This window comes from Barbatula barbatula (assembly GCF_947034865.1).
Source record: "Barbatula barbatula genome assembly, chromosome: 3".
NCBI classification, from domain to species: Eukaryota; Metazoa; Chordata; class Actinopteri; order Cypriniformes; family Nemacheilidae; genus Barbatula; species Barbatula barbatula.
In genome coordinates, this window is record NC_136764.1 from 6,062,495 (window position 1) to 6,079,040 (window position 16,546).

Below are 16,546 nucleotides of genomic sequence, written 5' to 3' on the forward strand. Positions count from 1 at the left end.
ATATAATTTTACATTTTGAACAATATATATAGACATATTGAGCTAAGTGAATTCCTTCAAGAACGTTTTAGAATCTGTTTTGTAGTAAATACAGAATTAGATGTGTATCGCAAAGCCAACACAATTTACAAATATATCATTAAAAAATACATTTCATTGATTTAGGAAACGCACTCGCGAATCCTACTATGGTAAAGGTCGAACGTACGAGAACGTAGTCGGACGTGGCCGCCGGACCGAGCAAATCCTACTACGACGAAGGAGTACCTCATGACGCTCCAGGAAGAGTATTAGCTACGTTCGTTTAACCTCATTAATATTTATGAGATGAGCCCTCGCCGTGATATGATTGGTCGCGGTGCTGCTGGTTTGCGGATTCTGCGCTGTCCGCTGAAGAACCGGGCGGGATTTCCGCAACACATCCAGTATGGCGAAGACTTACGATTATTTGTTTAAACTGCTGTTAATCGGGGATTCCGGCGTCGGGAAGACCTGCGTGTTGTTTAGATTCTCCGAGGATGCCTTTAACTCAACTTTTATTTCGACGATAGGTATTTATTTCACTGTTTTAACGGCTTTGGTGCCTCTGATCGTTTAAACGTCAGCCCGTGCTAACGGCTAAGCTAACGGGCTAGTCACTTTGGTTTTATACTTTGATTTTGCACTTTGACAGTTTTGTGACGATTTGTGTTTTGTGTGATGTGTGTGTTGTGTGTATCACAGTTTCAGTGTTGTGTGTAACTCTTTTGTTGGCCGGTGATTCGCAGAAAGTCGCTTTGACAGGACGAATCGGACACTACATATAAACTTATTTAATTGTGTTTTTATAAACGTCACGAAACGTCTTGAAATGCCAGACGACGACTAAAGGAAATCTTATTAAAGTAAAACAGATTACTTGTGACTGTACCATGGTAACGTTATAGGTATTATACCGTATAGTACTGTACATTAGGGTGTCGTGTTGGGATTCAAAGTGCTACAAATAAGCTATTTTAAAAAGATTAACCGTGTTTTTACTACGGTAAATGTAATGTATTATCTGTATTCAAACCATGGTAATACAAATTATAATCGAATTGTCAAATAAGCATGGTTACTAGATGTTTTGCATGGTTCATTTTATGACAAGATCAAATAATATTGCTGTATCTAAATAGGGTGTCATCACCAAAAATATGTTTATACCGTGGTGCTTTTTATTAGTTTAATGCCATACGTGTTTTATTTTAGTTTATTATATGTATAAATAAGCTATTTTATCAATCAGTCCAATGCATCTTTTAAGTCACATGTCCTTTCCTGCCATGCTCATAGTGTAAAGATCATGGAACAACGGTTGTTTTTATCTTTGGCATCATTGTACACTAATATACGTGTATGTCAATATATGTATGATTTGTATACGATGGTACAATTATATAAGCAGACTCTTTTTGTGAAAGAGATGCTGCGTTGTTGCATTCGTTCATCGCTGTGACAGCTGTCCGCTCACTTATTCTTTCTTACAGGTATCGATTTCAAGATCAGAACAATAGAACTAGATGGCAAGAAGATCAAGTTACAGATATGGTGAGTTTCGGCACGACTTTCCTCTTAATGCCAGATTGCTGGACCGGCACATGTGACTTCATTTCTGCAAGTACAGATGCGATTGCTCTAAAGCAGGGGTTCTCAACCTTTTGCGACTCACGGCCCACCAAGGACCGTTTAAAAGGAGGACCACCTTTACAAATATGATAGTATGAACACAGAATATTCAAAGAGTACATATACTTTGCTGTTATTTTTCTTTTTTATGCCACAGTAGCACACTTAGTCAAGTCCGCTATATAGATGAAAACTGTTGTATAATCATCAGAAAAGACTTAACCATGTATTCTTGTAGCAAAAACAGGGCAGGTCAGACCAGACCGGGTGTTCTGCGTTCAAATGTGTCTGTAGCTTTGATGGTTTTAGTGCATCGTTCGACACAAGTTATCCACATGTAACACACAGTGTCTTCGGCTTAGCCTCAGTTCCTGCCATTATAAAACCAAATTTAATATATGTAATGTAGACCGCTGTGAAGGTGGCAGTTTCTTAGCACCACGGTTGTAATGGACGAATCAACAACGACATTTTGGGAAATATAATAATATAAATATTTATAATTAATATATATTTGCGTGTAGCAACCACATGGCGAGTGGGAGAGAAATACGCACCCTATTTTAGTACTTGAAATATACTCGAAATGGAAATATGATATCTGAAATAAATGAGGAGGAAACATCCGTCCATAAAATGCGCAAATCCATCAGTGAAACGGCACACTGCAGCATATAAAACATTTAAATAAACATCAGTAAATAATGAAAACTTAAACGATTAAAGTTCAACTTGTTGCAGTGACAAGTTCAGTCGGTCGCGTATTAACCCTTACAGTCCTTAACAATCCCATCTGAAACAAACGGTTTAAACCTACCTTGGTTTTCCTATTCAGATTGCCATAAATACGTCACTTTTTCCTACTCGATGGTGGAAAACTTACTTGTTGACGTTGTCCAGATGAAAATGTATACAGCTGCAATAAATGCGCTTTCAGAAGATGTGCAGAGGAGCGCAAACCAACAGATGTCTATCCTCAACCGCGACAAATCCTGCACGTGCTCCGACACCAAGCCAGCGGGTCATAGCCGGTTTCGATTTTATGTAACTGTTCATTTCACAACAAGATTGTTCTTTGCAGAACCCGAGGAGTAACCTGGTTTTTGACATGCAGGCCCGTGCTCGAACGCACCAACCGGAAACGAATGCCAATCATTTCTGTGTTACTGTAAAATATTTTAAATGAAACAATCTACAATTGAGATGCTACAAATAGCGCAACTATAATTTTTCTAACACTTAATATGTGTCACAGTGACGTGCACTACCGCCGGTGGCAGCTCAGCGTTTGGTACGGTTGTCATGGCCGCCGTTACAGCCTTAATTCTCACCGTACACTTCAACGCTTTTGCTTGCACAGGACTGTCTCCGACATCTGATTTTCTTTTCAGAAAACGAGACATTTTACAGTAACGTAATTTATATTTGAATGTCGTAACATGTTAGTTTAATCTGACGTTGTGACGTGATTTGACATTCAATCTGACATGGTGACATGTCTGGTGTTGCGACATTGACTTTTAGACATTGACTCAACTTTGGGGTTTCATGTCAGTTCATAAGACTTATTAAATCATTTCAAAACAACAAAATGAGTCAATTTAAAAATAAATGGCGGTAGTCTACCACTGCCTATACGGCCCACCGATTGAGAAATACTGCTCGACTCAAACCACGAGCAGGTTAATTCCTCTTTTATGATAAAGCTTGCCTTGTCATTGCATGGGTTAGGCATCTTCCACTTTGTCTGAGCATCAGTTCATGTTTTCTTTGACCTTTCTATATTCCGCCCAAACTTCACCACATCTTTGCAGGGCTAAAAGACTTGTTTGGTTTCTTATTGCAGGGACACAGCGGGTCAGGAACGATTCAGAACAATCACAACAGCGTATTACAGAGGTGCAATGGTAAGACACTGATAAACGCTAAAATATATTGTGTTGTGTATCTCGTAGGGTACTTTTTAGCAGTCTAAGGTCTGTCTTCAGCTGTCAGTCAATGCTATATTCTTCAGCGTTTGTTTAAATGTTCACCAAAAACTAAAAGTCTTGTGGTCTGCTCTCAGGGTATCATGCTGGTTTATGATATAACCAATGAGAAATCCTTTGACAACATCAAAAACTGGATTCGAAACATAGAGGAGGTGAGTGTCTAAACTACTAAATACATAACAGTCGTCTAGTCGAGATGTGTGCTTGATGGGTTTATGTAGTTCAGTCTGTAGAGATGGTGTTTTAAAGTGGCATATACTTCAATTTGATGTGTCAGACAGACATCGCTGGCTTCTGTTCTCACAGTTTTATTTTGTTGGTCTCAAACCAGGAGTTTTTAAACAAGTATGTGTCCTATTTTGGTCACCTGCTTGTAAAGGGCGTTTCTGAGTCACTCAAGCTACATACTTCATATCACCAACAGCCACAGTATTCATGTTTTGTGTTTTCTTCCCAGCATGCATCAGCGGATGTGGAGAAAATGATTTTGGGTAACAAATGTGACATCAATGAGAAGAGGCAGGTCTCTAAAGACAGGGGGGAGAAGGTGAGTGAACCGAACCGGGTTTGGGTTTTCTACTCTTCTGCCTTCATAAGGGATGTACATTTTCAAAAATGTTATTAATCCATTAGCATTAAAATCATAAAATACACACGGAGAGCTTCACTGAATGGAAACGTCTGAAAAAGTATATGATACAAAATTGAAGGTCTCTTGACGGAAATGTTTAATCTCAAATAGCTTTTGCTCTGAATGTCTGTTTAAAAGGAAGACTTATCTGACTTAAGCATCAGTTGATTTTCTTTACGGTTTTAATATGCTATAAAAAGTGCATTCATGTTTAAGTCGATTAAACAACAACCACACTCTTAATTGATTAAATTATAATGAAAGATAAATCGGTCATCTGTTAATAGTTAATCTCCTATCACCATTCAAGTGTTGTGGGTTTAAATGACCTGGACCTCTGCCCTGTTTAGCTGGCGTTAGAATATGGAATCAAGTTCATGGAGACGAGCGCCAAGGCTAACATCAACGTTGAGAACGTAAGCTTTATTTTCTTATCAAGTCCTCAGCTGATAGAGCGTTTAAAGGTCTAACGCAGCTATGATGTCATGTATTTTGTTCACCTGACAGGCATTCCTAACTCTCGCCAGAGATATTAAAGCAAAGATGGACTCGAAATTGGTAAGATTTTCTCTTTCTGAACCACTTAACTTCTGCCTTTTAAACAAAAATGCTAAATTGTTAAAGCTTTAAGGATTCATCTGAAAATGTGGTGTCACCATGAAAACGTTCTGTCTATTATTGTCTCCTTTCACACAGGAGGGTAACAATCCTCAGGGTAGCAACCACGTCAAAATCACCACTGAACAGCAGAAAAAGACCAGCTTCTTTCGCTGTGTGCTACTGTGAAGACCATGGCCTTACTGTCCACCACCCCGAGGCTGGACGTGACTGGACAATGCTCTCCCACAACGCACTCCTCCTCTTTCCTCCATCTCTCTTTCTTTCTCGTTCACGCTCGGCTTCCAGGCCTCAGGCAGTTGGAGTTCCTGGCTCCTCTGAATTTCTTCCATCGAAGCAATGCCATTTTTTTTCTTCCGTGTTGCCATTGCGGCAAGACTGCATTGGTTCTCCAGTCTAGGTGAAGATCTGATGCGTCGTGTGATTTGTTACACCTCAAAATGCGCGTGTTAAGGAAGAGTCCATATCTCCGTCTCTCTTTATAACGCTACAACTGCCAAAATCCACCCTGTTAGCGGGTTCGGCCACAGAGCGTGACCTGATGTTCCGAGAGTTACATGGAACGCTCTTTATCATTCCATTTCACTTTCAACCCTCGTGCATTCGTTGACAATCACATGACCTTATTGTAAGGATAGGGATATTACAACCCACCTCTTATGATGATGGACTGTTTTTTATGATCTTGCGTTTCGCGCCCAATTTTATTACCAGCAGCCCTCCTGAAAAATTCCCCAGTAATGTGTAAGAATATCAGATTTAAATGAAAGGATTCTTTCGGTTTATGAAATCTAAATCAGCCCAGTTTTCACCAACACCATCACGACATTTTAAAACCAAACTATCATAGACAAGTAAAGAAGATATTTTTTTGTACGTTTAATTTCTTGTTTTTGTAAACATGCACAAGAAGCTATTTCCAAAATATTTAGCTCTTATATGCAGTAGCGCTAGCTCTAGCTTCTGAAAACTCATAAATCCAAAACTCAGGACATCTTCCCGAAATGAAAGGGTTTTGATGCTTGAATTCGGTTGAGTATCATTCTATTAAACTGACACTTGGCCCCTTTAACAATGTGGAATTCCTGACTAGTAGTATTAAGAAGTTTGTTGAACCAAACGCTCGAGCTGTACTCCTCCCATGTGGAATTCCATGCACTTTATCGGTATCTTCTGTGTTGTGTAGTTTGTGCCAAGTGATAGTTTTTTCATCAAGATAACACATGCTTCCATGGAGTATGTCTTTAAATGTAAGTAAAGCGATGAAGACATTCCCCCATATCTTCATCTACGGAGGGAACATTTCCACCACTGTCTTGAATTGCATTTGGTTTAGTAGATAGCATTCCAAAGATGTGGATTAGAATGAATCGTTCAGTTTTGTTCTCTGTTGATTCGGTTATTTTTTGGCAAGGCTTCACAGTAAGGTTTTATTTATTAACACGAGTGAACGCTGTTAGTTAACATGAACTAACAATAAATAAAATCAAAACTCGTGTCAAAGTTAATGCGCTAACATGAATAATGAACTAAATGCTGTAACATTGTTAGTCGTGCTATCTAACACATTCATTGTGTAGATGAATGAAACATTACTGTAAAGTGTTATCAGTGGTGTTAATAGATTGTACAGCAGTATGTTTCTTGAGATTCCGGGCGGTCTGCGAGCGGCACAAAACAAACACCAAAACATCACTCGGCTCACCAGCAGCCACGGGTTTGCACGGATTTGGTCTGTATGACTGGGTTTATCCAAACCAGAATCAAATAATCTGAATAGGCAGAGGAGACGTGGTCCCGTCTAATGCGATGCACGTTTTGTAGTTTTTTTACCATTTGGTGCGGTGATGTATATAAGCAATAGGTCAGGAAACTTGAAATGCCCACGATCTTTGAGTGAAAGAACAAAATTCTCCTGAAGGACCATGTCTGGGTCATATCGTATCCCCAAATCCAAATTATGCAAGTACGGTGACAAGATTCACTATTAAAAGCACCACCGAATACAAAACATCTGAATGGTTGGAAAAGTTGCGACCCGGACATGTGTTCAGAAGATTCACATAAAAACAGAAGCACAGTGTTAGACTTTTTTTCCAGAGGGGTAAAGATGTTTTCCTCTTGCTGCAATATGGTCTGTTATTAAAGAGACAGTTCACCCAAAAATTTAATTTATCCCCCTCGTGGACTGTGATGCCGAGTAAATGATGAAGAAATTGTCTTTTTTTTTCGGTTGAACTCGGCCGCACTTCAAACGTCAGTCAACTTGATATGACTTTGGTTTGCACTTCTTTATTTTCCTTTCCATGACATGATGCTTTGGGTTCATCAACGTCATTTATTCTCAATACCTGCCGTTTGTCTTAATAACTATTCCTTAAGCTTATCCATGATCTCCTGTACGTTTCGTTTGTGTGTGTGTGTGTGTGTGTTCATGTATTGATGTTCTGCACATTGAAGCGTCTTAATGGGCGATTGGCATCATGTCTGTTTGTGTCGGTCTGACGGCAATGACGGGCCTCAAACGCAATAATTCATTTGGCCTTTCAGAATGAGAAAAAAATGCTCAAACAAGCGTAACGGAACGTTAGCAAACAGCTTTGCAGTTGTATAGTGTTTATCGGAGCAGTTTCAGATCGGTTTAGTTTGTCTCTTTTCTTGTATTTACAGATTTCAAAATCGCTGTCATATCATTTACAGAGTCTTTTATATGACCATGTGTTCAATTGTAAGGTAACCGGGGAGATCGGTAAATTACATTTTGGTAATAAAAAAGAAACAATTGTAAATACTCTTACAAAAAAAGAGAGATCTACTTAAATTGTACTGTACTTTCTAAAAACGGATCTACAGTTTTTGTAGATGTCTGTACTTTTGATTTATTAAAATGAGATTCTTTTAAGAGATGCAGATGTGCGGGTGTTTCTTTTCAATGGATACGTTTTAGGGGTTGATTTATCAGCTAAATGATATGAATGATGTCGCAAGAATGGTCGTTTTTACATTTAAATTAAACATTGCATTAGTGTCTAAAGAAAACGAGCACTCCTTTTTTACATGAAACAAATCTTGCACTTTCATTCATGTTATGCTCAATAACTTGTATTCGACACATTTTTGCATTGATCTTTTAATGTAAAGCATCAGTGCTGAACAAAAATGATTGAAGTTTTTGCTTCTCTGTAGATACATCCCCCGTACAAACGATCCTGTTGGTCAATCCCAGAACATGGCAGATAAGCTTTATATCCTGATATGAAAGGTGCTGGAAGAGATGAAGATAATGCATTTTAATAAAATAGTCCAAGATGTGGACTGCATTGACAGGTCTTTCTTTAGTGGAACACAAAAGTAGACATTTTGAGAAATTCAAAAAAGAAATTGGTTTTGTGTTCAATGTTGTTTGGTTATCAACATTCATCAAAATCAATTTTTGTGTTCTGCAGAAGAAAAAAGGGCATACGGGTTTGCAATGACATGAGGATGAATAAAAAATAGTTTTTATGGCTCTTAAAGAGCAATGGGACATTTTCCACCCCCATACAACTTGCAAATGGATATCGGTGAGGTTTGTGATCGTGAAGTGTGTCACCTGAGGAAGTCTGGAGCTCTCATGATCATGTTCTGAAAATCCTCCAGTGACAAGCGTCCGTCATTATCCAGATCGGCTTCATCGATGACCTTCTCGCACACCATTCTCACCTCATCCTCCGTCAGCTCGTTGCGAGTCAGCTTATTCAGAGTCTTCTCCAGATCTGATCTACAGATGAAGTCATCGTTGTTGAAGTCTGAAGGAAAGACGTGACGTTTATTCAAAGCCGCTCTCAATTGAATGTGTTTAACCTTAGTGTAAAATCTGGAAAAAGAAGTTTATTCAAGTGCGCTATTAGTTTTCTTTTAAATGGAAAAAAGCAAGTGTAGGTTCAGTCTACTATTTTAGTGCTTCTTAGAAATATACTTAACTTGAACTTGTACTCGAGTTGTGAATTATTGATGCATGTTTGTCAAGGGCAACATAGACCGTTTTCTTGTGATTCCTGAGTGACAAAATACAAATAAATTCTCACCGTAGATCTTAAATGCATAGTAGGCCTTCAGGTCCCGTGGTGCCATCTCACTTAAAACTGAAAACATGTCCAGAAAAGCATCCAGAGTCATGTTTCCTTCTCCATCTTCTGAGAAGACCTCAGCGATCCTCTGACGAAACGGGTTATCCTGAACAAAAACAACAACAACAACAACAACAGAAACTGTTTAAAACACTTTACCAACACATGATGATGAAACTCCACTGGGGTTATTCTTCTCTCTGGTTTAAGGGGATCTAATAACACTTAACCTTACCAAGTCTGCTATCAATTAGTTTGACATGTATAATTCATGAGGAACATGGAGACGGCAGCGGGGCCGTGAGATGTGTCAAACCTTCAGCTCGGGCATGCTGCCAATCAGCTCGTACGGCAGACAGACGTCCGGCTGCTCAGTGTAGTCCAGCGGTACGAGTTGGGGAGCTAAATCTCGATACCGATGAAACAGTCTGAGAAAGACATATCGTACACTGTAAAAAATCTGATATATGCTGTAAAATATATTTTTCTTTAAAATAACGTATCTTCCCTATAAAGTTTCCCCTGTTTTTCTTGTAAATTTGCGGTCTTTGACCGTATTTCAAAAAATGCATACAAATCTGTTATGTACTGTAAAAGTCTGTTTTTTTACATTTTACATCTAAAATCTGTACGTTTTTTGACAGAGTTCTTTAATAATACTTTTCACATGTTTAAAGGCGATGTGTTTAAAGGGTGTTCACCTAAAAGTAAACATTTTGTCATCATTTATTCACCTGCATGTCAAACCTGTATGAGTTTCTTTCGTCTGCAGAACACAAAATGTTGATAACCAAACAACACTGAACCCCATTGACTTCCATTGTATGAACCATGAGACATTTATCAAAATATCTTCTTCAAAATATGTTCCACTGTAGAAAGACTCACATACACCTGAGAGTGAGTTAACGCTTAGTGAACTTTTGGATCAATTATCCTATTAGATTTGCCCCCTAGATCTGTGTTTTTTCTGCATTTGATCAAAGTGATATGAAACTCCAGGACTCATCGTGAAGTTTTAACAATTCAGTTTATTTCATTGTTTTTCTTATTCAAATTTGATAACTGCTTTTGAACTTAAGTTTTTCACAAGTGTTCTTTAGACTTATCAATACTTAAATTGAGATAACACAAATACAAAACGTAACATTAAACATTTCTTATACGACATGTCATGTAACATAAATACACTCTAATGTACATAAGTATTGATAACGATATAAGAAGAAACATGAATATTTCAATGAAATCATCAAATGTCAAGGAATTAAAGTACTTTCACTGTTTTTCACTTTAAACTTACTTCATTTTTTTATTTGCAATAAAACATGATTTAAACGTGTACACGTACAATATTTTCACTGTAAAATGATTCATAGAGAATGATTCATTGATTTTACTTCTTTTATTTACAAATGAAATGTAAATCTTGATAAATTGATTTGTTTTTCTCTGTATATGTGAAGGTTTTACAGTTGACAGATTTAATGTTTTCTGTGTCTTGTTTCGTCACAATCACCCCTTCATTTATATATATATATATATATATATTTTTTTTAAACATTTTTAACAGTGCTGTCATCTTACCTCAGAATTTCTTTTCTGGTGAAATAAGTGCAGTCCTATAACATATATGAGAAGCATAAAATGTAACAATATAAGAAAACATTTTTACTCAATATTAATCTGATTAAAATGAATAAACATGTTTTAAAAGGAGATGAAAATGATGTGTAATTAAAAAAATGTCAAATTTTGTTGCTTTCATTATAAATTATACTAATTTCTTTATGATAATAATAATACGTAGTTCGTATAGTGAGTGAAATTGTGTAAAGCCTATCTATATGTTATTCACATACGACCTTATTTTCAGATGCTTTTGAATCTTGAATCTCAATTTTCCTGATGATTTAACCTTAAATTCTGTCTGTTTTCCACAGCAAAGTATCTCAAAGTGAAAGTCTTCCCTCCTACAGTGTAAATGCGTTTTCTAATATAATGGTATGAAAGGGATGTGACAGACCTGATAAGCGTCGAGTTGTTGAGATGTGAAGATGGTCTGTTTGTTGCCCATGTTCTCAGTGCCATGGCAGAGACTCGGTCAACTCCTGCCGCGTGCCAGCGGATGCTTCAGATATGAAATACTGGCACACGGTGAGACAACAGCACAGAGACATGCAGATCAGGTATCGGCCTCCGTCAACCTTTAGTTCTCTGTTATAATGGCAGCATTTCATCATTTTACTGGCATGAATGAGCGTCTCTGGTGATGTGAATACAGCCTGTCGATCAGAGGGAGAGAGGGAGTACAGATGGAGACTGAGGGGGTGAGAGCGTCAGATTACTCATGTCTTCATATGATGATGTGCTGCTCTTTTGTGCAAAAGGTTTAACTCAACACGGAGTCTTTATTTTGAGGATGTGTAGACATGTCAATGAATATGTCATGGTCAGGTTTCGGAGTTATGAAATCAACCAATTTGTTGAAACTTGTTTTGGAGAGTTTTTGGATTTTGCTGTGACACGATACCCCAAATTCGCATTACTCTCGGAGGAGAGAGATGTTGATCTTTCATAGCTTGTGAGATATTCCAAGTTCACAGTTGTGTTTCGTTTATCTTTGTCTCCTGAATTTGCTTAAGAGAACTGCAGAGAAACAATCGTTGAAACACACGAAGAGTCTGGAGGTGTAAATGAATGTGGATTGTCGAGGTCAAATCATCTGGATTTGCATCAATGGTGATGAGAAATGTTCAAGTTCATATCGAGATCTTCAATAATATTGACTTTTGATCGCAGACGAGACAAATTTGACACATTTGTCAGATTTCTTTTTCTCAGGAGAAACATCCGAGATGCAGATGAGAGTTCTTTCATTTGTTGAATCTCATTGATGTTTAGGAGAAATAATCGAGACACGAAAGAGATCTCATGATTTTCCTTTATTTTGGGCTGGAATGTGTTACTTTTAAGTTTGCCATTGAAGATCTAGTAATTGATTTTTTTATAAGCGAACTTGAATAAAGGACAAAGTTCGTTTGCAAAAAACAGATCATTCTGTTTCTAATAATGTTCAAACTTATTTAAAAGTGCATTCCAGTACATATCAAACTGCAGTTGGGTTGTTTTGATAAAGTAATAACAACAAAAGAAACACTGTGTAAACATGATTTATGATCTGTTTTTTCTACAATAACAAAAAATCTCAAAGATTTAATATCTCATTTTTCTCATTAGATTCTGTAGATTCAGTCTCTTCACCTCTTGGCCTCAGATGTTGTATTTTGAGCACAGATGTCGTGAAAAGCGTTCAGGGTGAAGTGTTTTGTGTGTTAATGTCAACAAAAGCTTTGCAATTATGTTATTAAATATGTAAGCTTCATGCTTTGTCTCATTATTGTGAGTTGAATTGGTTGGCAGAGAGGACTCGTGGTATCAGTTGATCCTGTACCCTGCATCTGTTCTCTCTCTCTCTCTCTCTCTCTCTCTCTCTCTCTCTCTCTCTCTCTCTCTCTCTCTCTCCTCTCTCTCTCTCTCTCTCTCTCTCTCTCTCTCTTTCTCTCTCTCTCTCTCTCTCTCTCTCTCTCTCTCTCTCTCTCTCTCTCTCTCTCTCTCTCTCTCTCTCTCTCTGTCTCTAAACTTTTCACTATCTCTCTCAGTGATGTCAGCGTGGCTCTATCTGTCACCTGTTACCTTTGCTGGAACAATTTCCTATATAATCTTACTGAGAATTATTTGTTGCGGTTCAGAAGACTAGATAAGGGAAAGACAAAAAATGGCCAATAAGAATCTTTGACTGAAAGGTGTTTTTTTGTTTTCTTCATCTGTGAAAAACCCTTTTTAACGCCTTTACATTTATGAATCATTTAAGTGTCATTCAACATTACAATTATACAACTCTTCATAAAGATGTTATTTATAATTTATTTATTATTATAAATCCAGAGTGAGGAAAAGGGCTCGGAAAATCAACCTGGACCTCTCACATCCAAGCCATTTTATTTCAAAATGTTTTTCTTTGTACTGGATGCTCCTGTCACCAAAACAATTTTATTTTATGTGCAAACACACTTGGTAATAAAGATCTTTCTGATTCTGAATATTAATATTTGTTATTAATAATAATAATAATTATGGTTGTATATAAATTAATCTTTAATCATTTAAAATTCTACAAGTGAATTTAGGATAAAAAGAATCATGTTGCACAGTCATTCCACTAATAAAAACATCGTGCAAATGTATTTTTACGGGAGGAGAAGAAATAAACAACCAACTCTGTAAATACATTTTTTGTAAGAATTTATTTAGACTTTATAATAGTTCACAACATGCAATATACACATTTTATTTTATACAAAACAACTTATCAACTCAAGCTCCTCTATATATTAAATTTGATCTATTTACACATATTTACACTTTGGCAAGAACACCCAACAGCATCTCCCGGAAGAATCCTGCCACAATAATATGGTCTGTATTTTGTCCAATCCCGTGGCTCTTATGAACCGTACAGAGATCAGTAAATCAATGACACCCGCAGCTACCTGCCACCATATCATCATACTGCTTCAAAACCACGTTCTCATCATCATCAAAATACAGCAGATTAATGCTGAAGAGTTTGTCTGGGACACAGCACGGCGTCTCGATGCCTTTGGTCAGTTTAAGGGCATTGATGATGGACTGCACCGTGGCGTGGTTTGTCGGCCTCATGTTTTGTCCCAGGGGGAATGGGCAGGAACCTTTGCAGTGGTAGGCGTTGTAGCCACGCGGTGACACGATCCAGCCGGACCAACCGATCTCCTCAAAGTCCACATAGAGAGGCAGACGTTGACATGGCATCTCTCCACCATCATCGTAGTCTGTGGAGCGAGCGATGCGGCGGCCCGCTGATGGCCGAGGGGGGCTGGGAAACGGAAGACTGGACACAGCGGCAGATTCATCTGAGCATGAAGAGAAAACCGTTTAGTTTATCTAAAGTAAATCAAGAGAAGTTCCTCTTTTATATCTTTGGAAAGGGCTTAAGGAGGAGGAGTGTGGGTATTACAGATCTTAGTGTTTACACTGAATATTGTGATTCATAAAATCTCATCAGTACCTTTAAGAGGACTCTCCTGGGAAGAGGCCCGTCTGCCGTCGTCGGTAAAGAGAACCAGCATGGGCTGCTTGCTGTGATGGTGATCACGGCCCGATGCAAACCGCACAGTCTTCAGGTCCATGTGAATGCCCGCGAGTGTTCTTACCGTCACCAAGAGACCAAGATTACTGCCCTCATCTGACATCCAAGATCTTACCTGATGCAAAAAACATAAAATGTTATTAAAGAAAAATGAACAGAACAGTGGATGATGAAAACAAAACAGGCAAGTCTGTTACCATAACCAGATTTAATATGATAAAAATCCCAGATGTTCACCCTTTATTTTTTAAACACCAGCACGTCCGTTTAAGCGTCAGAGATACTTACAGCTTGCGTGATGGTAAAAACCTCCCAGCCACTGGAGTGAATGGGAACCAGTCTGGATGACAGCAGCTTCTTCCCTTGAGAAACATTCATTTTGCTGCTATCCAGAACCTGATAGACATTGACCTGCAGAAGAGAAAGCATCTCATGAACACCTGGAAGAATCTTGTCATCGTTTCCTTTTTTAGTGGGTCAGTATGACGTACCTGACAGAAGTGATGTCTGTTGAAGGTGACCGATGCTTGAGGCCTGAGCTTGAACAGATGAAGTTCAGCTGTGAGGATCTTCTCACTCTTAGCCACCGTGGAGAGGTTGAAGCGAAATTCAACCTGATCGCTGTGCACTAAACAGAGATGGTGACATTAGATTCGACAAAGATGTACAATTGAAAGATTTGGATGTCAACACCGCCGTTGCATTTAAATAAACAACAACCATTGAGCATACATATTCCATTTACGCGCGGAGTTGCGTTTTTACGCACGGCTTTAAAATATTTAGTACACGTGAGATGTACATTCAAATGTGTATTTGTCACGATATAACCTAATAATTGTCTCTTTTGCGTTATTCTACGAGCAGATGTGAAGAAAATGTGACGCGTAACTTACGTTTATCGAAGAAACTGCGCACCGTGTTTCCCTCCAGCAGCGTCGCGTCTTTGGTGACTCCATCCACATCAGCAATGGTGTTGTACAGGTCCAGCATGTACTGTGGAGGCTGTTTGTGTCCCCGAGCCAGCGCCGCAGGAGGATCTTCCATTCCAAACACTTCTAGGAGCCTCTTTATTGCCTCAGAACGCACTTCCTCAGACTCGTTTTCCTCGCCAAAGCGGTTTTCCAGGTAATTCAGCGACGGTCTGCCGATGGTTAATAACACCAGGGACATCCAGATCACCACAGGCAACATGTTTACCGGTGCTGCGAATGCGCAAATCCTCAGAAATGTTCTTGGGAAGCTGAAGGTGAACTGACTGAACCAGCTCTAGATTGGCACCGGTTTATATGATGTTGCCAAGGTCTTTGTCTAAAGCCGTCGGTCAACAGCCATAAAGAGCCGCTATTTAGTCGCAAATGTAAATCAACAATCAATGAATGTAAAGCAAATCGAATTGGAGCTGTTAACAAGGTGCTAACTGGAGCGATGCTCCTCTGGAGAGACCCTTGGAGGAAATTACGGTTTGTCAACTGTGCATCGGCATTGCTTTATAAAACTAGCCTCAAATATTTAAATAAAAATAAGAAAGTTAGCCGGAAATTTGTTAAACTACGCCGTCATAGTAGGTTTTGGTCATGTATGCGGCGCGAAACGCGTTTGGAGAGCCCGAGATCCTCATTTACGCACCGTTTGCGCACCGCAGGTGGTTAACTTCCTACAAAATGGATCCATTAATTTAAACAAACGAGGATAATGTGATACAGGAAAAACAATTATTTCGACAAAGGTTCCAGCATGTGCCCTGTGTTTTCATGGTAATGGCAAACACACCTGCTCAAACAGGATTTGCGCCCGAGCACATAAAAACGAGCTCATTGGATTGAAAATCACGTATGTTAATGAAAGCATTAATTGATATTTGCATAAAAACGGGGCTCATTCCTCGGTTAGTCTGAATCAATAGTCGCGTATTTTAAGTGTGAGGGATTCTGCTGGGTGCTTTGGATTTGTGTCATTTTTAATCTGGTGTGTTTGTTTTCATTAGTGGCTCATTAAAGCGCGTTTTTATTTCCAGGTCCGTCTGGCACTCTGGAGGTTTCTCAATACTAATGGAGCTTAATGGCTCGACCTCTCCTTATATTATACAAAAAGATTTTTGTTTTCTTTGAGTTGTTAATATAGGTTTTTGCAATGCCTAAAATCACTTGTTAAACCATCGGTGGTATAATATAAATGTCAGTCTTCTCCCAAATTGGATCTTTCAGTCTTTATATCCAAGTAGGTGGTCGCAAGCAGGTTAAAGCGTTGGTGCATTTTATGATTCTATATCTTCAAAGACTCAGATGAGATTGTGTAAATACTGTCCATGTTCTGCATGTGTTCACTCACACACACCTCACAAGTCACACACAATTGC

At 38.5% G+C, this 16,546-nt stretch overlaps 3 protein-coding genes across 3 annotated transcripts; 1 reads left to right on the plus strand and 2 right to left on the minus strand.

Annotated features, from left to right (window-relative positions):
- The first annotated feature begins 340 nt into the window (after nt 1–340).
- Nucleotides 341–7,796, plus strand: rab8a (RAB8A, member RAS oncogene family). Its single transcript, XM_079452383.1, has 8 exons — nt 341–551; nt 1,512–1,572; nt 3,497–3,557; nt 3,716–3,793; nt 4,099–4,188; nt 4,623–4,688; nt 4,780–4,830; nt 4,969–7,796. Exons 1-8 carry the CDS (start codon nt 428–430, stop codon nt 5,056–5,058), a joined length of 621 nt encoding a protein of 206 aa, XP_079308509.1. The 5' UTR covers nt 341–427; the 3' UTR covers nt 5,059–7,796.
- A 682-nt stretch (nt 7,797–8,478) lies between these two features.
- On the minus strand, nt 8,479–11,146 carry cib3 (calcium and integrin binding family member 3; the record flags this gene model as incomplete). The annotated part of the gene is made up of 5 exons (XM_079453633.1): nt 11,026–11,146; nt 10,587–10,621; nt 9,316–9,427; nt 8,958–9,105; nt 8,479–8,678 (listed from the first exon to the last, which is right to left on the minus strand). Exons 1-5 carry the CDS (start codon nt 11,074–11,076, stop codon nt 8,479–8,481), a joined length of 546 nt encoding a protein of 181 aa, XP_079309759.1. The 5' UTR covers nt 11,077–11,146.
- A 2,151-nt stretch (nt 11,147–13,297) lies between these two features.
- Nucleotides 13,298–15,966, minus strand: admp (anti-dorsalizing morphogenic protein). The gene is made up of 5 exons (XM_079451935.1): nt 15,084–15,966; nt 14,679–14,815; nt 14,476–14,598; nt 14,107–14,302; nt 13,298–13,951 (listed from the first exon to the last, which is right to left on the minus strand). The coding sequence occupies exons 1-5, from the start codon at nt 15,379–15,381 to the stop codon at nt 13,533–13,535; spliced, it is 1,173 nt and encodes a 390-aa protein (XP_079308061.1). The 5' UTR covers nt 15,382–15,966; the 3' UTR covers nt 13,298–13,532.
- Between the last annotated feature and the right edge of the window lie 580 nt (nt 15,967–16,546).

What these genes read in the sequence shown, in the direction of transcription:
- rab8a (XM_079452383.1), top strand. Translation starts at nt 428, where the DNA reads ATGGCGAAGACTTACGATTATTTGTTTAAACTGCTGTTAATCGGGGAT. An exon ending in AAGATCAAGTTACAGATATG is followed by an intron (nt 1,573 to 3,496) that starts GTGAGTTTCGGC and finishes TTCTTATTGCAG; the next exon opens with GGACACAGCGGGTCAGGAAC. An exon ending in CAAAGATGGACTCGAAATTG is followed by an intron (nt 4,831 to 4,968) that starts GTAAGATTTTCT and finishes CCTTTCACACAG; the next exon opens with GAGGGTAACAATCCTCAGGG.
- admp (XM_079451935.1), bottom strand. Translation starts at nt 15,381, where the DNA reads ATGTTGCCTGTGGTGATCTGGATGTCCCTGGTGTTATTAACCATCGGC. An exon ending in GCGCAGTTTCTTCGATAAAC is followed by an intron (nt 14,816 to 15,083) that starts GTAAGTTACGCG and finishes ATCTCTGTTTAG; the next exon opens with TGCACAGCGATCAGGTTGAA. An exon ending in CCAGGAGAGTCCTCTTAAAG is followed by an intron (nt 13,952 to 14,106) that starts GTACTGATGAGA and finishes CTTCATGCTCAG; the next exon opens with ATGAATCTGCCGCTGTGTCC.